The 24,201-nt window shown below is 37.5% G+C and overlaps 1 protein-coding gene across 1 annotated transcript; it reads left to right on the top strand.

Moving 5' to 3' along the window:
• The first annotated feature begins 8,653 nt into the window (after positions 1–8,653).
• Positions 8,654–23,057, top strand: IRAK1BP1 (interleukin 1 receptor associated kinase 1 binding protein 1). Its single transcript, XM_080667154.1, has 4 exons — positions 8,654–9,038; positions 12,816–12,881; positions 19,000–19,130; positions 19,234–23,057. The coding sequence occupies exons 1-4, from the start codon at positions 8,724–8,726 to the stop codon at positions 19,502–19,504; spliced, it is 783 nt and encodes a 260-aa protein (XP_080523280.1). The 5' UTR covers positions 8,654–8,723; the 3' UTR covers positions 19,505–23,057.
• The last annotated feature ends 1,144 nt before the right edge of the window (positions 23,058–24,201 follow it).

The following is a 24,201-nucleotide window of genomic DNA, read 5'->3' as shown; positions in this document are numbered from 1 at the left end:
CATAGATAGATGACTAGTGAGTTGGCAATGAATTGTAGATAAAATTGTTAGGTATACGTGGAACTCATTATGCTAATTTGGCTATAAATGAGATATAAATCAAGGCACATCAAAAGATTACTTAGGTTAAAAATGCTGGAATATCTCATAAAAAATTTTGAAGTTCACAGACTTGAAACTTGAATTTGATATGAACTGTATTGCCAATGCAAATGAGCACATTTCTTTAGGTGGCCATTGAATTATGCAATTGGTTAGGGTGGGAAAGTCTGGAAGCAAACAGACAGGAAAGCTGTCTAGAAGGATGTTAACTATAACAGTAAAAAAGGTAGATCCAAAGATGCTAGTCATTTGCTATGGTTTTTTCCTCTCAGTTTTTGTATCCATTGCACCTTATGAGCACTTGCATATCTTGTTAGTCAATATTCCTGATCTACTAAATTTTATGAACACAGTTCTGAGAAAATTTTGTTGCTGGTTTTTTCAGTTCTGTTGCAATTTTCAGAATGTTATTTGTCTAACCTTAAGCCTCCTTGGGTTAATCTTTTACTGTTTTCACAATATATGATATTTTCTAAGCTTAATGTGACTTAAGCATATTTTCTACAAGTCTGGGACAAAGAAGATTACTGTCTGAACTGCATCCTTATAGGGACATAATTTGAGTTAAACCTTTTCCTCTAATAAGTACTCTCCTTAAGTGAATGAATGGCATTTTCTGGTAAACAGTTTTTCTCCATATTCTTTTAGATACCATGTAAAAGTTTTGATCTATCAGAGATACCCTACTACCTTACTCAGAAATAATCCTCAAAGCCAATGCAGTAATCAGCTGCAAAAGTGATGCAGAACTACACAAGACCATTGGAAGTGCTTACATAAGTTTCTACTACTGATGGGGAAAATGAGACATTTTTGGGATCTAGCAATCTGAACCTGTGCCATTAACCCAATACACATTCTTAATAGCCTATAATCTAGTCTCTGCCCCTTTAATTCTTTGGTCCTGCAAGACCTGTTTACTCCCATTTTAGAGAGGCCATAAACTATCCCCAGACAGAGTTATCAGTGCTGGTACCAGGCCAGGCCTTTAGTTGTGGTCTCAAGGCCACAGCACATGGGGCTCTTTAAAAACTTGAAAAGGGGACCGGAAAAAACCCTTATTTGGGAGGCAAAGAACTGGAAAAAGTATAACTAGGGAAAGCTTCCTCTATGTTTTTGCCCAGAGATTTGAAAGACATTTTTCTCTGGGCCCACACGTAATAATAATAATAATAATAATAATAATAATAATAATAAAGTGTAACTCCATTTCTCTAAGCGTTGCTTGGTTTTTCTCCAGTCTTCTGTAACACTACCATGTGTTAACTATTTGCTGAACACATTCAAATATGCCCATAATTGTCCTGTGAATACAGTCATCTGATTTGTCAACTGGAACCTCATTCTCTCTTTGATAAAGTCTCCTGTGAGAAATTCTGTTGCCCTAAATCCTGTGCACTTTAATTCTCATGGTAAACTGTTGTTTCTACTTCTGCTGAACTCAGATCACGCGTCTCAACTCTTGAAGATGCTTGCTTCTCCTCATTCTATACATATATAATGCAATGCTGTGAGCTGTTACATTGGAAAGGCCAACAACTAATATTGTAAATTAGATGTCTATGGTCTTTAAAGTTCTTGCCTATATGCAACCAGGGAATTTTTCTATCCTCCACAAAATCCAGCCTCTCATCTGTTATCTGACCTTTTCTCTAATTCCATCTTTGTCTTTCTTTCTGGTATTCCTCCTCTCACACCTATGTTCACTTCTTTGTGCATAACTCTTTAGTTCTCTCTTAGTGTTGCGTCTCCTTCAGACCTTACTCTCAAGACCTCATCGTCTACATATCATGGAAGTTTACCAAGGCATTTTTCTTAAGAAGATGGTTCCCCAAATATGGCTATAATATTTTCTGAAATATATATTTAAAAAAATAAAGGAACTAAGCCTCAGAGGAGATAAATTTCACAGCTCACATATCTTGACAATGAATGTCATTTTACTCAAAATACCTTTGTCTTTTTTAAAACACAATGGTGGTTTGTTTTTTTTAATTAACTATATTTTAGAGCAATTGTAGGCACACAGAAAAATTGGGCAAAAAATTCAAAGAGTTCCCATATACCTCTTATACACCCCCTCCCAACACAATCCCTCCCACTGTTGACACCCAGCACCACAGTGGTAAATTTGATATAATTGATGAACCAACCTACATTGACACATCACAATCACAAAAAGTCCATAGTTTACATTAGGGTTTACACATGGTTTTGTATATTCTATGTGTCTGTACCATTTTTGCATTCCTACGAACAATGAGTGAGAGTTCCTGCTGCTCCACATTCTTATCAGCATTTGTTGTTGTCATTCTAATATGTGTGTAGAGGTTTAATTTGCAACTCGTCAGGACATATGATGTTGAACATCGTTTACTTACCCTCTGTATATCTTTTTTGCTGAAGTGATTGCACAGACAAGGCTGATTTTTTAAAATAAGACATTTATAACATCCATCATTTTGTACTGTCATTGACCCTGAGTTTAAAATAAAAAAGCCACTCCAGTTCACTCCTTTTACAAATAAGAAAATTGAGTCAGTATAGGTGAAAACTGAATCCATGAAGGTAGCTACAAATTTAGAGAGAGAGGAAGCAGGCTGAGGACTGAGTCATTGAGAGGAAAGAAGTCAAGGAAACATGCAGTAAAAACTGACCAGAGAGAAGGAAGTAGAATAAGAATAGAGCGTTGCAGGAGCCAAGGGAGGCTAGAGGTGATTGGATGTTTTGTTTATTTGCTCCGAGAAAGAGGTTTGCCAGCAGTAATATGCCTGTGTGTAGTCAAATAGTCATTGGTCACTGGGAGGCAGCACAGCACAGTGGAAAAAGCATTAGACTGTCTCTGCCCCATAACCAGGGGAATATAATTTTTAAAACTTTCTGGTTTGCTGTAATGCGTTCATCTGTAAAATGAGACTATGTTACTGCTAGCTTCCAAATTCTATGTTTTCTTTTCCACGGTATTTTCTCTTTTACTTTATCACAGTTTTTTTATCATCCTTTTTCTATGATAATTTTAATCATTTATTTAGCATCTACCTCATTGTGCCCTATTAGTTCTCTAATGGTTGAACATTTAACTAAGAGTTACAATGATTTTTTAAAAAAATATCTATTGGCAAAGCTATATCTAGTCCACTGCTTTCGAAGAGAATTAATATCAAGAAAAAACAATCTTTACTCAAGTGAGAGTTTTACAACTTAAATTTACAAATGAACTGTCAAATATTTCTTATTCTGTTAGATACAAATAATGTAAATCAGTTAAGACGTAATTACTCATAATTGTTACTATACTATAGTAGCTTCATTTATAAAATATTACTTTTCCTCTGATTAAAAGGGACATCCAGTGCTTTGCCTAAACAATTAAAATGTAAGTTGTTACATTATACAGCCAAACATGTGAAAGCTAAGATTAATAAACCATATAATATCAAAGGAAACCAGTAATGTGAAATGGACTGGGGAGAAAATAAGTGAAAAAAGATTTAAACCAAAAGCTTATCTGAAATATTGAAGTGTCCACTTGGGTTGTTTCCAATCCAGAAGCAAAATATAGGTCAGCCCGCATAACAACAAGATGATACAGTGGGGAGGCAATCTCACATTTATTTTCCCTCAGAGAGTAGAGATGTACTTGAGAATACTTTTTTCTGGATAATTCTTTTTTAAAAAATATATTTTATTGATTTTTTACAGAGAGGAAGGGAGAGGGATAGAGTCAGAAACGTCAATGAGAGAGAAGCATTGATCAGCTGCCTCCTGCACACCCCCTTCTGGGGATGTGCCCACAACCAAGGTACATGGCCTTGACCAGAATCCAACCTGGGACCCTTCAGTTCACAGGCCAATGCTCTATCCACTGAGCCAAACCGGCTAGGGCTGAGATAATTATTAACTTTATATAGTTAGTGAAGATATAATCATTAGACTCTGGGACTCTGTGTAAGGGAGCCTGGGGAAACAAGCAAATAAACCTGCCAAAGTCCACATAGACACAACATACACTATGCTCACTATCCTGTTGTACCTGCATCATTTAAGGTTTCAGAAGATAAACATCTGTAACCTATAAGAAAGTAAAAAACAAACCTGGAAATAATGAGAAAAGACAAGATGGAGAGCTATTTCCAGTGTCTGGGATGTTTGTGAGATAAGCTATGATCTTATCTCCTTTCATTTCTGGAAATCCTGAATCCAATTAATTACTTTTTCAAACAACAACCACCACCTCACTTAAGACAATAGTAACAAATACTTTACTGTTCTTCCTACTTGTTCTAGTCCTGAACTCATCCCTTAACCCTGCCATTCAGTTCTCAGTGAAACAATTCTTTGAAGGTCACTAATAAATATCTAAATATTGTATTTATAAACATATTTCCATCCTTAAATTTTTGAGATATTTGGAATCACCCATTATAAGTTGGGTCCTGTAAGAAATTCCAAGTCATACAAGTCGACAGAGCAAATCCATCAAAAGATGAAAATAGTACATCTGGGACACCAAGCATGAACAAGATAAAGGACATAAGCAAGCTGCATGACCAGGTAACTCAAACTTCCTTGCCACCTACCAAGGTTGCACTAGAACACCATTCTCAGGTTACACCAATGGTTATATGGACATTCTTGTATGAACAGTTAAAGGAGGAGGAAAAAGCCTGAGCTTTTATGGATAGGTTTATAAATAGGTTGGCTGGATCAGCAGGTTCCAGGTGGAAGTGGAAAGCAGCTGCATGATAGCAGCACTAAGAGTGTCTTGTATAACTACAGAGCAAAATTTTTTCAAAGGTTTAAGCTTTGAGCTTTGCACCTAGTGATTCACTTTATGGGGAACTCTACAAATTCCTTAAGGCTGAAAGCTATACAGGAGAGCTTTGAATTCTCCTTGTCTATCATCCACTATTTTCAGTCAATATTCTTAATTTTAAGATAAAATTAAAACTAAATCAAGCTACTTATGCAAAAAAGGGCAGGGGGAGATTTTATGATAAGGATAGGACTATTTTTTAGAGCTACAGGGCAGGAGTGAAAGCAGGCCTAAGGGAAATTCCACAAACAGATTGGAATTACATCTGGACTCTTCCTGTATCTCATCTCCATTTCTTTCTGAATGTATGATTTCCTCTCTCTCTCTCTCTCATTTTCTGACATTTTCTGCTTCTCCACTAGAAATGGTTTGTGGAAAACTGACTATCTCTCTCAAGGTTGTTGTTTTTAATATATTTTTATTTACTTCAGAGGAAGGTAGTTGTTTTTAATATATTTTTATTTATTTCAGAGAGGGAGATAGAAACATCAATGATGAGAGAAAATCATTGATTGGCTGCCTCTTGCACACCCTCTACTGGGATTCAGCCCACAACCCAGACATGTGCCCTTGACCAGAATCGAACCTGGGACCTTTCAGTCTGCAGGCCAATGCTCTATCCACTAAGCCAAATGGGCAATGCTCTCTCTCCAGGTTTTATATGTATACTAGAGGCCCGAAGCACGAAATTCGTGCAAGAGTAGGCCTTTCTTTCCCCCCGCCCCCCCTGCTGCTGGCACCCAGGACCCAGGCTTCCCTCACAGCCCAGGCTTTGTCCAGAAGGTCGTCCATTAGGACATCTGGTCTAATTAGCATATTACGCTTTTATTATTATAGAGATAAATATATGCCATGATCCGACATCAGAGAGACTGAATTTTTAAAATTTGGTATAAATATGGATTTCCATTCTAAAAACAAAACCAAAAAACCTCTAACTGGCCCAGCTTAACTCAGATTCCTATTTTGGGTCCAAATTGTGTAAAATAGAGTCATCTTACTTAAAATGGTTGCTAAAGGATCAGCCTTGACTTTGACAGAACACTAGGTCACTGTGAGCTGAACATTCATTCTCTCAGTTATCCTTCTCTTTTATCTGCTATATAGTTCTATCACCACAAACTATTCCATTCTTCTTTCAAAATTACTTTCATCTACTCATATCTTCATTCCCACTATCTTTATTGTTTGCCAAAATAATAATTCAGAAAAAAAGGATATTTTATTATAGTTAAATCTGAATTCTTTAACGACTGGTGAGGATAAACTTTTTTTCCCATGTTATAGATTAGTATTTCTGCTTCTTTGGTTTGTATTATGGACTGAATTGCGCTCCTCCATCTCAAATTCATATGTTGAAGTGCTGACCCCCAATATGACTATATTTAGAGATAGGGACCTTTCAAGAGGAATTTAAAGTTAAATGAGATCATTAGGGTGGAGCTCTGATATAATAGAACTGGTGGTCTTATAAGAAGAGGAAGAAACATCAGGAATGCTTGTATACACTGGAAAGAGCATGTGAGGACACAGTGAAGTTTTCTGAAAATCAAGAAGAGAGGCTTCAGAAGACACCAAACCTGTCAACACCTCATCTCAGACTTCTATCCTCCAGAACTGTGAGAAAATAAATTTCTGTTAAGCCATCCAGTTTGTGGTATTTTGTTACAGTTTGCCTAGCTGATAACAGTTTGCCTCTGTTCATTATCCATTTTTCTTTTATTTTCTTCTGGTAAGAGCTCTCTAAACATTAGGCTATTAGCCTTTTGTATAAATATTTTACAAATATTTTTAATTTACAAGTATTGTTCCCAATTTATTTTCCCCCTCATCTTTTTTTAAAATATATTTTTTCACTGATTTCAGAGAGGGAGAAGGAGGGAGAAATAGAAACATCAATGATGAGAGAGAATCCTTGATTGGCTGCCTGCTGCACACCCCACACTGAGGATGGAGCCCACAATCCCAGCATGTGCCCTCATCAGAATCCAACCATGACCTCCAGGTTCATAGGTCAAGGTCAGGCTGGCCAGGCCCCCCTCACCTTTTTGTTTTGTATACTGAAATTTTTTTTAGTCAAAATTTTCATGCCTTTCCTTACAGTTGCTTCATTTGAAACTGTGCTTAGAAAACCCTTCCCAGCCTAACTCGTTTGGCTCAGTGGGTTCGATTCCGGTCAAGGGCATGTACCTTGGTTGCGGGCAGCGGGCACATCCCCAGTAGGAGGTTTGCAGGAGGTAGCTGATCCATGTTTCTCTCTCTCCCTCTCCCTTCCTCTCTGTAAAAAATCAATAAAATATATTTAAAAAGAAAAAGAAAATCCTTCCCATTTCCAGAATTATATTTATATTCACCTATATTTTATTCCAATACTTTTGCCTCCTCTGAATTTTATTTTCATTATATGATGTAAGATAGAACAATTCTTTTTTCATATAGCTAACCAATTATCCCTGTGTCCCTTATTCATTTTCCCATTTATTTGAAATCTTTTATCATTTCCTAAATACTTGTATGCATTTAAAATTTCTGCTGCTTTTTACTTATGGCATTCATTAATTCAGTAATTCACTTTGGAGATTATTTTTCTATCTTTATCTTTAGGAAAAATTAATTTTCCATCAAGTTCAAGAAACATTTTCTCAGGTTATTAAAAATATGGGGGAAATTTTTCATGTTTTTAAATTAGAATACTATCATATCATTGTTTTTAAGTAATGATAAACATCAAAATAAATATAGACAAAATTAACCAAATGATAAGCCAATAAAGGGGAAGAGAGTACCATCTGATTTAGTTGCATTATCTTACTAGGAAAGAAAAATAGTACAGAAGAAACTACTTGAGGATCGGCAGGAGGCTTTTTCAGGCTCCTTTTGTGAGAATTGTTGTCCTTATAAAAAAGTATTTATCAAAAAAAAATTTGTTTTCTCCTGGAACAGGAGGACTAGATGTTTTTACATACTTAGTGGTAAGAAGAAAACCTACCTAATGTTGATCAGTGGGTTGAGGGTTGTGTTGTTCTCTCAAGAAAAGGGAATAAATAAAATCTAAGTCGTACAGGCCAGCAATGTCCATGTGGAACGTACTTTGATACCGCCTAAGTCGCTCCAGTCCATATTTAAGGCCAGAACAATTCCAGGGACTTTCGAGAAAGTTCGAGCGACTGGAAAATCCTGCCAAAGCTTCCGCTACTCTTACTGACAGCTATCCGTTTTCTTCTCTCGGCTTTCCATTTGCAAGCACTTGACCACCACGTTGCAAATGTGAATCGTATTATCAACGTGGCTTTTGAGACAATGAAAATGAATTCGAGGACTTGAACTCCCAAAACCAAAGTGGCAAAGAGCAGTCCATGCCCACAGACACCTGTCGCGCACCATGGCTAACAAGGTGTGCCCCGGCGGAACGGCGAAGTCAGAGAAGACGCGGCTGAAGACGCTGACAGACTCGCGACGGAGAAACACGTGAAAAAGCCATCCCGCCCGCTGGCCGCTCAGGAACTTCCTCCGAAGTTCGCCGGCGAGAGGCGGATTTTCCCGAGAGGAAGGCCGCGGAGAAAGCTGACTACGACTTTTGAGGGCCATGTGGTGAAGCTGTTAAACACTATGACGAACCGTTCAGCCAACACCGTGTGGAGAACATGTGGCAAAACTCTCCACAGACTCCCGCTCTCTAGAAGCTCCCGGGCCTCCCAGTCCTTCCCGGCAGCCTCTGCGCCGCGCACAAGGAAGCCCCGGTGCGCTTTGGCCGCTTCGGCCGCCGTCCGCCCTGAGTTGCTATGGTAACCCAGCCGCCATCACTATGTCGTTGCCACACGCTTCTCAGTCTCGGATGTTCGTGGAACTGGTTCCCTGGGCTGACCGGAGCCGGGAGAACAATCTGGTCTCCGGCGGAGAAACGCTGCCCATCCTCCGCCATCCGCTCTCCTCGGCACAGGTCCAAACCTCGGCCCGCGAGGTGCACGTGAGCGGCGCCGCGGAGGTGTCTGCGAGTCCTGACCGGGCGCAGGTCGCGGTGCGGGTGAGCAGCACCAAGGAGGCGGCAGCGGAGGCCAAGAAGAGCGTCTGCCGCCGCCTGGACTACATCACGCAGAGCCTCCAGCTGCAGGGTCTGCAGGTGAGAGCTCTGCGCCGGAGGAGTCTGAAGCCGGGTCGCAAAAAACAGATGGCAGAGGTTCTGGTCCCGATGGCGTCTGGAGCGGGGCTGGAGGTGTGGTAGGGCTTGAGCACCAGAGGCATCTTTGTCGCAACGGTATTGCAGGGGCCAGGACCTGGCAGAGTGAATCCTTAGCCCATCCTTCTTGAGGAAAGTAATGACTGGCTGCGGTGACTTCTAAAATAAGAGAATGCAAATTGAGTAAGGTTTTTTATATGGCGATATTTGCTGCCATAGTTTGATTTTTACCCTTGAAATGATGAACTGTTAAACTTGAAACATTAGATGTAAATGCTTGCCTAAGTAGTGTGATGTACACTAATCATTTTGTGTTTTTTTTTGTTTTGATGCTGCACCATGGAATTGGCAAGTGAAAAGCATGACCTGCTTCCTCCCAGCCATGGAAAGCTTCGCATGGAATGGTCCTTCAGTATTTTTGGCAAACAGTAATGGGGGTGGAGAAAGGGGGTCCTTGAAGACCCAAAAATTTTCAACAAATTTTTTAGTTTTAAATTTTAAAAAAGCTGTTATATTTTAGATGCCGCCTATATAAAATACCCCTACTTACCCGACGTCTATGAAATCACTAGATAAATCTAACCTTAAGCCTACTTTTAAGAACAGAATAAAAAAATGAAGCAGCCTTGTTAAATACATACAACAGTTTCATTAGGCAGGTTTTAATATCTTCATTTTCCGGATTTAAAGAGGTTAAGTAATAAGTAATGTTCTGAATGTCAGCCAGGGCGATATTTGAACTCCTGTATTCCTGAAACCAAAACACAGCTTGCTTCCGACAATGCCAGGCTGCGGATAATTAGAATGAAAGAAAATCAGAAACCATAGAATGGGTCAACTCTCTCAATTCTTTCGTTTTACGGAATAGGACCCTAAAGGCCATAGTTGGGATTGACCCAGAGTAACACTGAGTTTATGAAAGTTCTTCCAGTTTATTGTTAAAAATGACATACCCGAAAAATCAAGTCTTTAAGGAGAAAATATACTTGTACTGCATTTACAAACATAGAGTTATTTTTAAAATCAGTTGTAAAAGAATGTCTCTAAGTGATTTTTCAGTTTAGAAGAATTCAAATGCTAATTAAAATAATGTGAATAAAGTGAATTTAATGTATTTATTATGTAGAGAAATATTTTCCCAGGAAAACTGCTGCCAGTTCTGCAGTCCTGTTTGAATAATTTACTAATTCTTAAGTTACTTACATAAAAGGTATACTCCCACATGACTAACTCCTAATATGTAAAACAAAGTAAATTACTATGTCCAGATTATAGTTAAGCTTACATTAAGATTCAGTTTTCAGGGCAAGACATACAAAGGTCAGTAATCTTCCAATTATCTCTGCAGTCATGGAGAAAAGCAGTCATGTAAGTAATTTGTTCAATAGGTAATGCAAAAAAATCATTTATATTACTTTGCAGGGCGAATTATATTGGGTCTTCACAAAGCCTTTATTTATTTTAAACTTTGGAATCTTGGGTTTATAAACATCACTCCCCTGTTTAAAGGGCTCCTCATATTCCAAACTCCTTTGCTTTATAGATAGAGCCTAACTCTATCATTTCCTGTCATCCTTCTCTCCTGATTGACTACTAGCTGACTCCCTTTTTTTTTTCTTCTTCAAAGAACTAGCCGAAGTTCACCTCCTTGGCATTATTTTCCTAACATAACAGTAGTCCCTGTCATGCCACACTCCACTCCCCACTTGTAATAAAACTTATCATTCTATATTATAGGTGTTGTTTTACTTGTCTCTCCTCCATATTCTAAACCTCTGTAGAGAAGAGATCATTTTGCCTCTTGTTTGCTTTGTATTCATGGGTTATGCTTCATATACACTGAGTGGCCAGATTATTATGATCTCTGAACGCATAATAATCTGGCCACTCAGTGTATATATATTAGAGGCCCGGTGCATGAATTCGTGCATGGGTGGGGTCCGGCCAGCCTGGCCAGGGGGAGGGGACATGGGCGGTTGGCCAACCTGCCTGCTGGTCGAACTCCTGGTCGAGGGGACAATTTGCATATTAGCCTTTTATTATATAGGATATACACTGAGTGGCCAGATTATTATGCATTCAGAGATCATAATAATCTGGCCACTCAGTGTATATCACATGGTGCATACTCAGAAAATGGTTTCTGAATGAATAAAAGAAAAAATGAGAGAAGCATAAACAATGACTTCAACTATATTACAGATCATATATAGTTTTATGATCACATAGCTTCATGTCTGAAGGCATAAGCCTCATTTTTTAGGGTTTTCTTGGAAAATATTTTAAAGTTCTAAGCAGTATTTACTCATTCAACCATCATATATTAACTAGGCATTCCCTATCACTGTTCAGTTTAAAACAGCACTTAGTGTAATGTATAATTCTTTTGTTTTTTGGTTTGTATGTTCCTCTCACAGGCTGTGAGCTCCAATATCTGCCTCTTCTTTACTGTATTTTTTTTTCAATAAACATGTAATGAATGCCTTAAGCATGTTGCTAGGCACCAGAAATGGAGAAGGAGTAAAATTTAGGTATTGTGCTGAAGGAGTCTGATGATAGGAATAGACTATACATAGTAGGTGTTGTGATGAAAGTATGTATGTGAAACAATATAGTAGTGTAAGAAAAGAAAGCAACGTTCATTTTACTTGAGGAATTCCAGAAAGCTTTCATAATGGAAATGACACGTGTCAAATCTTAAACAGTGGCTGGCAGGAAAGCATTCCAGTTTCACACTAGAGTGCAGCAAGTATATGTGTTCAGAACACTATACACAGTTCCCTTGCCTAGGGCACAGGAGTTCTTAGGGAAAATGGAGGGGATTTTATGCAGCTTTCTGTAATTCATGCAGAGATTCATAAAGCATTAATATTTTCAAAAACTGGTCTGGGTCCAATATTTTAGGAGACTTTTATATTAAAATAGCATAGCATCTTTTATATTAAAATAGCATGGCATCTACATTTTTTTTAAAATATATTTTATTAATTTTTTACAGAGAGGAAGAGAGAGGAGAGGGATAGAGAGCTAGAAACATCAATGAGAGAGAAACATCGATCAGCTGCCTCCTGCACACCCCCTACTGGGGATGTGCCCGCAACCAAGGTACGTGCCCTTGACCGGAATCGAACCTGGGACTTTTCAGTCCACAGGCCGACGCTCTATCCACTGAGCCAAACCGGTTTTGGCGAGCATGGCATCTACATTTGCTTAGTACCTTCTCTGTGTCAAGCGCTATATATATAACTTGTCATTAAATCCTCAAAACAATTTTGTGTAATATATACTTGGTATTAACCTAATTTTATAAATACAGAAACTAAGGCTCAAAAAAGCTGAGTAACTTGCCCAAAGTTGCATACTATGAATATTCAGTACATTTGTATTAAATTATTTGTAAATTAAATATATATTTTTTAAATATTTTTTTACTGATTTCAGAGAGGGAGAGAGAGAGAGAGGTAGAAACATCAATGATGAGAGAATCATTGATTGCCTGCCTCCCGCATGCCCCACACTGGGGAACGAGCCCGCAACCCAGGCATATGTCCTGACCGGGAATTGAACTGTGGCCTCCTGGTTCATAGGTCAATGCCCAACCACTGAACCACACTGGCCAGGCTGTAAATCAAATATTTAAAAAACTCTAACATTCATTTAGAGTAATTCCATTTCGTTGCCAGACATTTAGTAATCATACCCTCGTACTTTCTGTTTCAGGCAGAAAATGTAACTGTGACAAAGGATTTTAGAAGAGTGGAAAATGCTTATCACATGGAAGCAGAGGTATGTACTTAACAAATAATTGAAAACAGCATGACTTTGTGTGAATAATTTGCATTTATTTTTGTTCTTGAACTGAAATGTACAGGAGAAATGTTTCTCATGGAATTGATAAAAGGTTATTTTTCTCAAAATCATTTTTGGTGTTACATATCTGTGAGCTTTTAAAATAAATGTAATGAGATATACTTAAGAGAAGTTGTTTTGAAATGGAATAAAAATAGCAAGGGGGAAGCAGCAGTTAATTACCACCTGAATAAAATTTTAATAATAATTATCATTACATAATGAGCAGGAAACACTACAAGAGAGAAATTTCTTTTTAGATAAAAAGCAAATTAATAAAGTCATAACAAAGGATTGAAACACTTTTTTAACATTCTTTTGTTTCACAATGCAATTTTACTGTGTTGTGATAAGAACAAAATATTAAAAAGAACAAAATGTTTTTGTCTACTCAATGATAACATTCATTTCCTACAACTGTGTATACTTTTTCCTGATCTTTAAAGATTTTATGATCAGAATTTTATGAATCAGAGTATGTTATAGTTGTGATTAGGTTACAGGACTGCTGTCTGTTTCTGATTAGGAACATCCTGGAGTATGTGCTTGGTCCATGCTTGCGGCCTTGCCACAGGAAACAAGAATGGGGTTAGAGTGGAATCTTATTTATCTAGTCAGAGAATCTTTGTCTTTAGAGGTGGACAATACTCAAGAAATCACCTAGTCATGCCTTCAGGCAGATAATACTTTATTATCAGAAAGTGAATTATTTAATGTACAGAAAGTACATTAGAGCTACTTGTTTTATTATAAGGCATGGCTAAATGAGAACTTGGCTAAACTCTGCTCCTCTTTCTTCTGCTGTACTTACCTTTTTAATGTCTTGTACTCAAATTTCTTAAAAGAGAATCTGATTATATTTTGTATAGGGCCCCCTGGTACACAGAACTCATATCACACAATCCAATACATGCTTGCCCTTAAGTTAGCATCAGCAGTCAGCAGAGACCAGGATGGTGGGCTCACAAAATAGAGAACAATGTGTGGCTTTTGGATGTGGATGTCATGAAAAGTAATACCTAATGTCTTACATATACCAAGATTCTCATGGACAGTTAAATATATCATTAAGATTAGATGGTAGAACATTACTTTTCATGTAATATCTGAAACTTTCATCCTGAAAGGCACTCTAAAGATTCTTTATCTATCCTTCCACCTACCATGCTGCTGCTGCTTATCTATATACTAGAGGCCCAGTGCATGAAATTCATGCACAGGTAGGGTCCCTAGGAGACCGGCAATCAGGGCCGATCGGGGCCTCCGGCTGCTGGCTGGGGCCTTCCTTCCCCAGCTGCCAGCTGCTGGTCGGGGCCTTCCTTCGTTCCGCACCGACCCCTGGTGGTCAGCACACGTCATAGCAATCGATCAAACTCTTGGTTTTCCAGTCAAACTCCCGAGGGGACACTTTGCATATTAGCCTTTCATATAGATAGATATAAAAGCCTAAGTGACCGTTCGGCTGGTAGCTATAACACGCCCTGACCACCAGGGGGCAGATGCTCACAGCATAGGCATGGAAACATGGAACAGACTGATGAATCTCAGAGGGAAGGAGGGAGCAGGGAGGGTGGGAAGAGATTAACCAAAGATCTTATATGCATACTAGAGGCCCAGTGCACGAATTCGTGCACCAGTGGGGTCCCTTGGCCTGGTCTGCGGGGATCGGGCCAAAACTGGCAGTCCAACATCCCCTAAGGTGTCCTGGATTACGAGAGGGCACAGGCCAGGCCAAGGGACCCCCACCGGTGCACGAATCCGTGCACCGGGCCTGTAGTTATAAAGATAAGAAGATGGAAAGTTAGAAATTATTTAAGTGACTTTAAAGGTGGATGAATGGTGGTTATGTGTGAGGAGGGGATTTGGATTAAAAACATTGGCTTTGTAGTTCATATATCTCCACTCTTCTCCACTTTTCGTGGAAAAGAATGGAGATATATCATAATCTCAGTGTTAGAAGGGATTTTAAAAGCCTAGGATATAAAAGGCTGAGTAAATGTCTTTTTAATAGAAAAAGCAGTATAACCTCCCAGGCAGTTTTCCCTCTCCTTTTCATTGCATGTTTACCATTGTCAGGTGTGTTCCATACATTATCTCATCTAATTTTTTTTAACTCTAATTTTTGTTGTGGAATACTTTATACATAGATAAGCATGAATATAAAAGGCCCATTCCATTTTCAGACATCTAATAAATACAAAATTTTCTGACATTAAACCAGAATTGACTCATTAGTACTCATCTTTTATTAGTAGTACTAGAGGCCTGGTGCACGAAATTCATGCGCGGGGGGGATGGGGGGTGTCCCTCAGCCCAGCCTGCACCCTCGCCAATCTGGGACCCCTCGAGGGATGTCGGACTGCCCGTTTAGGCCCAATCCTACCAGGATCGGGCCTAAACGGGCAGTCCGACATCCCTCTCACAATCCAGGACTGCTGGCTCCCAACTGCTCGCCTGCCTTCCTTCCTGATTGCCCCTGACCGCTTCCGCCTGCCAGCCTGATCACCCCCTAACCACTCCCCTGCCAGCCTGATTGATACCTAACTGTTCCCCTGCCAGCCTGTTTGCCCATAACTGCCCTCCCCTGCTGGCCTGGTCACCCCTAACTGCCCTCCCCTGCAGGCCTGGTCACCCCTAACTGCCCTCCCCTGCAGGCCTGGGTTCCCCTGACTGCCCTTCCCTGCAGGCCCGGTCGCCCCCAACTTCCTTCGTCTGCAGGCCTGGTCCCTCCCAACTGCCCTCCTCTGCAGGCTTGATCACCCCCAACTGCCCTCCCCTGCCGGCCATCTTGTGGCGGCCATCTTGTGTCCACATGGGGGAGCCATCTTGTGTGTTGGAGTGACGGTCAATTTGCATATTACTCTTTTATTAGATAGGATACCTCTCCAAAAACAAAACAAAGCTAATTCTTCTTCCTTGAAGTATACACTTGCAGTTCAGTATCATATTGATGCTACTTTTTTCTTCTCTAGAGATAAGATCCCCAGTTTCTTTGGTCATTTCTTATATGAGAAACTCTTTCTCACATGCTGCTTTTAAATCATCTTTCTCCTATCTTACACTTTGTTATTGCTGTTTTAAAATGAATTATAGGATTTTACATTTATCTCTGGATGATTTTATCCACTAGATTTGATCTATATTTCCAGCCTATTGGGATTGTTTTTAAATTTCAATTTTATCAAGCCGTGTTTATTTTTAGTACTACCAGCTTTATTTCAAGTGCTGATTTAATCATCAGTGTTCCATCTATGTAATTAATTAAAATACTGAGTAGCATTAATGAACTGTGACCGTAAGCAACAATGTTGCCATGAAGATTGTATGTCAGTATATCCTAAGGCTTGTATGAATATATAGGTAAAATGAAAACCCCCTATGGCTATGTTATTTCTCTGGTAATTTACCAACTAGGAAGTAAAATTTAGTACATCTTCATTTGTTCTTAATGATTTCAAATTTACATGTTCAATATATTGGCCTTTGGACAAATAATTTGGCAGTGATTCAGAAGGTAGAGATTAAGAGAACAGTATAGAGTTGGTGAATTTTACTCTCAGGAGTAAAAGCAAAGTTAGAAATCAGATGAGTTTTCTACTTAGTGTCTCAGCAAGAAACTCAGTAATTCGAGTCTGAATGTATGATTCTAAGGACCCTGAAAGATTTCAGTCTTAAATTCTTGTGTCTTTATTTTGTTACTAGAGGTCCGGTGCACGAGATTCATGCATTCGGGGCAGGCGGAGGGGGGGGCGGGCCCTCAGCCCGGCCTGTGCCCTCTCACAGTCCGGGAGCCCTCAGGGAATGTTCAACTGACAGTGACATGTCCTGTGGGAGTGCACTGACCACCAGGGGGCAGATCCTGTGTTGAGCGTCTGCCCCCTGGTGGTCAATGTGCGTCATAGCGACCGGTCATTCCATATTCGGTCAATTTGCATATTAGCCTTTTATTGTATAGGATTCCCAAAGGCCTACCTGGAGGAAGCCCTGTATGCATTTCTTCAGAGACAGGAACAAGGAAGCCAGGGAGACTTGAGTGGGAAGACAAAAATAGGTTATGGCAGTACCAAAAAGAAAAGAAAATATGCAGAGTGCTGAGGCCTATAGCAAGGATCAAAATGAACCAAAGGTCCTGTTTTCTTTCCTTTGATAGAAATCTTTTTTTCCCCTTTTCTTATTTCTTATAAACTAAATTTTAAAATATTCTGTTCTAGAACCTTGCCTGGGATTAAAAGGTGTCTAGCCCACTAGACTTAGTTTGTTCAGTTTTATCTGCCCACCTTTTTTTGGAAATTAGAACTACACATATTTTTAGGGAGGATTTTGACCTGTACTTTATGGTAATTTAGGTTAGCAATTATAATTCAGAAGTCTTACATGCAGAATATTTCAATAGCCGAGATTTGATTTATCCAGAAGATGAATTTATTAAAAGCACTTAAAATTTCACCTACTTTGGAATTCAGTTTCTTCATTACTGAAATGCTAAACTAATGGGGATTCTTCTTGACCAGAGATATGAAGCATTTATATGACAATATCAATCTGTTTTGTACTTTAATACAGCTAGTACAGGCCAATCTAATTTACTACATTAATAAAATAAAAAAGAAACACCATATGATCATCTCAATAGATGCAGAAAATGCATTTAACAAAAATCCAACATCTATTCCTAATAAAAATTCTCAGCAAGCTAGAATAGTAGGGAACTTCTTCAAACTGATAAAAAAAATCTATGAAAAATCTACAGCTAACATCATATTTAATGGTGAAAAAACACTAAATACTTGTGCCTAAATCAGGAACAAGAAAAACATATCTACTTTCATGACTTCTATTCAACATGGTACTTGAAATTTTTAGCTAATGCAGTTAGGCAAGAAAAAGAAATAAAAGGCATCCAGAATGGAAAGTGAGAAGTAAAATTGTCTTTATTCATGGATAACATGACCATCTATGTAGAAAATCTGATGGAACCTACAAAAGAGCTATTAGAATTGATAAGCAGCAAAAATATAAAATACCTAGGGATGAGTCTGATTTTAAAAATGTGAAAGAGCTATAATTGTAAATTACAAATCATTGCTATGAGAAATTAAAGAAGACCTAATCAATGGAGAAACATACCTTGTTAGTAATTTGGAAGTCTCAATATCATTAAGATATCAGTTCTTCCTTAATCAAATATATATAGATTCATTATAATCCCAATCAAAATCCCAGTAAGCTTTTTAAAATAATATAAGTTGACAGAATGATTATAAAATACCTTATTTACTAAGAATTGAAATCAAACAGAACATAGTCTTCACTGGATCGCATTTATGATTAAAGGCAACTGTTCTGCATTGTATAAGAAAGAGGACATAATGAAATAGATGTTTCCACATATAAATCTGAAAATAACTACTGGAAGAAGAAACATACCTCACTGACAGCAGTGAAGTGAACTATGATGTAACTACTGCTAATCAGGAAGCTAATGGCATAGATTCGACTAAGGGGTCATGAAAAATTTATCAGTAAAGTTAGAATTCAGCCAAATAATAAAGTTAAAGGGGAAAAGCCTCCAATTCTTTCATAAGAAAGTCCCTGACTAGCCAAAACCGGTTTGGCTCAGTGGATAGAGCGTCGGCCTGCAGACTGAAAGGTCCCTGGTCCGATTCCAGTCTAGGGCATGTACCTTGGTTGTGGGCACATCCTCAGTAGTGGGTGTGCAGGAGGCAGCTCATCGATGTTTCTAACTCTCTATCCCTCTCCCTTCCTCTCTGTAAAAAATCAATAAAATATATATATTTTTTAAAAAGTAAGTCCCTGACTGGTTTAAAACATATTTTTAAATATTCAAGTTAATATTAGATAAAATTCCTAAGCAAAAATAAATTTAATAACAAAATAATTTAGTTATAAGTATCAGCTAGGCTTTTTATATCTGTTACATACTGTAAAATGACCTCAGTGTAATATGTCTTTACTTTTTAAAATCTAATTTAGAGAAAATTTTGAAATAATGTATCAGGCATGAAAATAATTTCAAGTGTCATTTCATTTGCAGGTCTGCATTACATTTACTGAATTTGGAAAAATGCAAAATATTTGTAACTTTCTTGTTGAAAAACTAGATAGCTCTGTTGTTATCAGTCAACCCCAGTTCTATCATACTCCAGGTTCTTTTGAAAATCTTAGGTAAGTTCAGCACATCTTTAAATTATCAATTAATTAAACAAAACTCTTCAGTGTTACAGTTCACTGAATGTCATATTAATAATCTCTGCATTTCATTCCTAAGACGGCAAGCCTGTCTTGTTGCTGTTGAGAATGCATGGCGCAAAGCTCAAGAAGTCTGTAACCTTGTTGGCCAAACTCTAGGAAAACCTTTATTAATCAAAGAAGAAGAAACGAAAGAATGGGAAGGCCAAATAGATGATCACCAGTCATCCAAACTCTCAAGTTCATTAACTGTACAACAAAAAATCAAAAGTGCAACAATACATGCTGCTTCAAAAGTATTTTTAACTTTTGAAGTAAAGGGAAAAGAGAAGAAAAAAAAACATCTCTGAAATTCCAACCAAAATATATTGTGTTTGTATTTTTTTGTCTATTTTTATACTTTTTATAATGTTTACTTGTGCCTGAAAAAAATATATATATGTAGTATATAAAGTGTTTCTCCCCAAAATCTGTGAATCCTTAAATATAGTTCCACAGACTACTTATGTTTACTTTCTATTTTGAAAATCTTACTGTGGGAAATACTCTTCGGAAATAAATATGTGCACACTTGTATATACTGAATTTATATTAGTGTATGTGAAATATTGACACAGTTATTAGTATGATCATTAACACTAATAGAAAGAATGAAAAGCAAAACATAACTTTTGATAAAAGGATAAGGAAGTATATTATGAAAATATTTTGATACTAGAAATAAAAGGTAATACATGGACCAGACTCTCTTCATCAGAGCTTCTTTGATTATACCAGCACTCTTCAATACAAATATAATGCAAGTCACATAAGTAATTTAAAATTCCCTAGTAGACACATTAAAAAAATGTTTTAAAAACAGTTGGAACTAATTTTAATATTTTATTTAACAAAGTATATCCAAAATACTATCATTTTGTTATGTAACCAATATATTAAAATAATTAACAGGTATTTTATATTTACTTTTATACTGTCTTCAAAATTCAGTGTGTATCTTATAGCACATTTCAATTCAGATGCTAAATTTTCACCAGAAATTTATGATCTATTTTGAAGTTTCCTAAAGTTTAGTTGAAACAATACATTCACATACCCAAGTTGTTCCAAATATGCTTAAAAGATCTAGCAACTGATCAACTATCTGTTTTCAAATTAAAATTTTAAAAAATTTAAAATTCAATTCCTTGGTTTTACTAGCCACATTTCAAGTACTCTGAAGCCATTAGTGGCTAATGGTCACCATGTTGAACAGTGCAGGGTTATACCTTGAGATAATAATTAGGCTATTTGAGATGTAACCATGTACATGGCATTGCTATGTACATGGTTACATCTCAAATAGAGATGTAACATAGTGTCAGGGCCAACCCAGAGTAAGTTCTCGAGTATTTGCTGAGCAAATTTACCAGTTTTGCAAACTTTGCAAGGCACTTGAATCTCTTTAAGCTACTCTTTCCTCACTAATGAAATGAAACTAACAATACTTACTACTGTAAGATAAAGCTGGTAAAGCTGATAAAATGTAAAACCATGAAAACAATGCAGCCGCTCAGTACATGGTAGCCATTATCAACTGCATTCTCTGATTATTGTCAGAAGTTGGCTTTTCTGCCTGGCCGGTGTAGTTCTGGTTGAGCATCAACTCATGAACCAGGAGGTCACGACACATGCCTGGGTTGCCAGCTAGATCCCCATAGGGGGTGTGAAGGAGGCAGTCGATCAATGATTCATCATTGATGTTTCTATCTCTCCCTCTCCCTTCCTCTCTCTGAAATGAATAAAAACATATATTTTTTTTTAAGTTGACTTTTCTAAGTCTAATGTTAGGATGAATTTTTAGCCAGATAAAAATAAGGTTATAAGAAAAACAGTTTAAGATACAGTGAATTTTTATTTCAAAAAAAATGTTAAATTATATCTTAGCTTTTATTTATCTAGTTCGGTAGAAAAGTGCAATTGGAGCTGTACATAAAGGGAAAAAAACTTTACACTCAAAAATTTAATCATATGGCTAGATTTTTCTTAGCCATGGCTTCATTACATTCTTGGTTCTGTCATATTTGTATGTTCCAACTTAGCATGAAAGAAAAATTTGATTTTAACTTATCAAACACATTTTAGAATTTACAGAAATTTTTAAAGATGTTGCTTCAAAAAATAATTCTGTAAAATGGACAGTCATACAATTCTATAGAGCAGCTAAGAAAATAAATTCTTCAGACTGGACTGGTTTACGTACGATACCCTGTGTACTAAGGGTGTATCATATTTTGTGGACAGTTGATGGCAATTTAATTTCTGACACATGGCATATACTGGAATCTCACAGTGAATTACTTAGTGAACCTGTGCCACAAAGCCTACTAGAATAAACCTATCCTGAACTAAATCCTAACAAAATTCCTTTCTTCTGAACCTCCTTTTAAAAAAATCTTTCCAATCCAGCCTGTGTGTTTGAGCATCGACCTATGAACCAGGAGGTCAGGGTTCAATTCCCAGTCAGGGCATGCCCGGGTTGTGGGCTTGATCCTCAGTAGGGGGCGTGCAGTAGGCAGCCGATCAATGATTCTCTATCATTGATGTTTCTATCTCCCCTTCTCTGAAATCAATACAAATATATTTTTTTTAAAAAATCTTTCCAGAAAGCAATAAATTCTAATTGCTTTCTTTAAAAAAACAATTCTAATTAGGATATTTGAATGAAACCACTACATTCTAAGCTCCTTTATAAAAGGAAATACTATTTAAATAAGGTTTCTAAATATTACTAATAAAATTTAGGATTCTGTTTAGTTACATGCTAAATTACTTTTTTTTTTGTAGTAGCAATATGTCTTACTTTTATCAGTATTCTTATTTGACAGGTAATTTGAGTTCAATGTAAATAAATAAGACCTGTAAAAATAATTTGTAACTTAAGATGCTGTACTTCATATCCCATAACTGTTATGTCCTCCCCAGGAATGTAGGTCAAGGTTATCCCAATTCTGTCAGACTTGATGAGAATTTGATAGTAAGGAATTCTTCTGACTGGCTTAAAGAAATAAAAATGTGAATTATGAGGTAAAAAGTGGGATTTAATATATGATGCCTATATTATAAAATTATATGGAAGGAAAATGCTTTATTATTAATTCCAGAAAAAAACTATATGTATTATAGTTGAACCCTGAACAACACGTTTGAATCATGCAGATCCACTTATATGTGGATTTTTTTCAATAAATACCTGTACTGTTTCGTTCAGCAGTTTGGAATCCACAAATGTGGAGGGCTATGCCATTCTTTATAGGGGGCTTGAGCATCCTCAGAAATCCTGGAACCAATCCTCAGTGGATGCTAAGGGACAACAAAGTTTTTGGGGAGTCAGAAGTTATATGTGGATTTTCACTGTGTGGTGGGAGGTGGTCAGTATCCCTAACCCCCACATTCTTCAACAGTCAATTGTAGTTTAATTAAAATAATATAAATAGCCCTGGCTGGATGACTCAATTGGTTGGAGCATTGTCCAATACACCAGAAGGTTGTGGGTTCTATTCCCAGTCAGAGCACATACAGGAGGCAACCTATCGGTGTTCTTTCTCACAGCAATGTTTCTGTCTTCCTTCCTCTCTCTCTAAAAATCAATAAAAATAAAATTAATAGCCGAAACCGGTTTGGCTCAATGGATAGACCGTCGGCCTGCGGACTGAAAGGTCCCAGGTTCGATTCCAGTCAGGGGCACGTGCCTTGGTTGCGGGCACATCCCCGGTAGGGGGTGTGCAGGAGGCGGCTGATTGATGTTTCTCTCATCGATGTTTCTGGCTCTCTGTCCCTCTCCCTTCCTCTCTGTAAAAAAATCAATAAAATATATTTTTAAAAAATAAATATAAATAAGATTAATAAAATAACAAATATTTACCAGTTTTTTTATGCAAATGGCTTCTACTCAATCTAATGTGGCCTAAATTACTTTAACATGTTCAGTTATGTTAAAAGACTAGAATTAGGGGGGGGGGGTGAGGGCATGTGCTGGGGGTTAGGGGAGGCTGGGGGAAGGTCAATGGGGGGAAAAAAGGAGAGACATATGTACTACTATTTGTAATACTTTAAACAATAAAAAAAATTTTTTTTAAAGACTAGAATTAACAGTGGCTAATCCAAGTCAAACACTGCTCTCAGGATGAGGTAATAATTTCCAAGGGGGATTATTTGTACTATTTTTATTAAAAGAATAATACCCCTTTATCGCCTGGTTATCAGAGGATAGTTCTGTTTCAGCATTCTTCTGGAGCTCTGGCTTCAACTTCCCAACCAACAGTTACTCCCAGATAGTCATGTCGCTTGTGGCTGATCCCACATCAAAATGAACAAATGCTGGCTTTGGACTTCAGATGTAAATTGGTTCTATTATAACAGTGGAAAACAAAACAAAACACAAAAAGACTAAGCAAAACATATTACTTGCTACACAGGGTTGAAGATTTATCAGTGTTTCATATACTCAGTGCAATTAATAAGAGACAAAAGTGAACCAAAAGCTAAAATTAGTTTACACACTAAGAGATGAAAATCCCAGATATTTTTTAGAAAATGCTAATCTAAATGATCATGAAAAAAGTTTACGATCCCTGAATTTTTAAAAAAATCCTCCAAGTACCATGTGTGTAAGTGTGTTAATGAGGTTCTATCACTTATCCTCTACTCCTTCCCTTCTATAAACAATTTTTGGCAAGTCAAATTCAGGTAATTAGCTTCAACATTTTCATACATACCTTAGTGTTACACTGATGACATTAATATATCCTAATTATTTTTATTGAATTTATTGGGGTGATATTGGTTAACAAAACCATATAGGTTTCAAGTCTACAACCCAACAAAACCATCTGCACTCTGCATCATGTGCCCATCACCCAAAGTAAACTCTCTTTCTGTCCCCATTTAGCCTACCTTTGCCCTCTTCCACCACCTCCCTCTAGCTATCACCTTACAGTTGTCTGTGTCTATGTGTTTTATTTATTTTTATTTTTTGCTTAATCCCTTCATCTTTTTCACCCAGCCC

The sequence above is a fragment of the Plecotus auritus genome (assembly GCF_963455305.1).
Source record: "Plecotus auritus genome assembly, chromosome: 4".
NCBI classification, from domain to species: domain Eukaryota; kingdom Metazoa; phylum Chordata; class Mammalia; order Chiroptera; family Vespertilionidae; genus Plecotus; species Plecotus auritus.
This window is presented reverse-complemented; position numbering and strand designations above follow the sequence as displayed.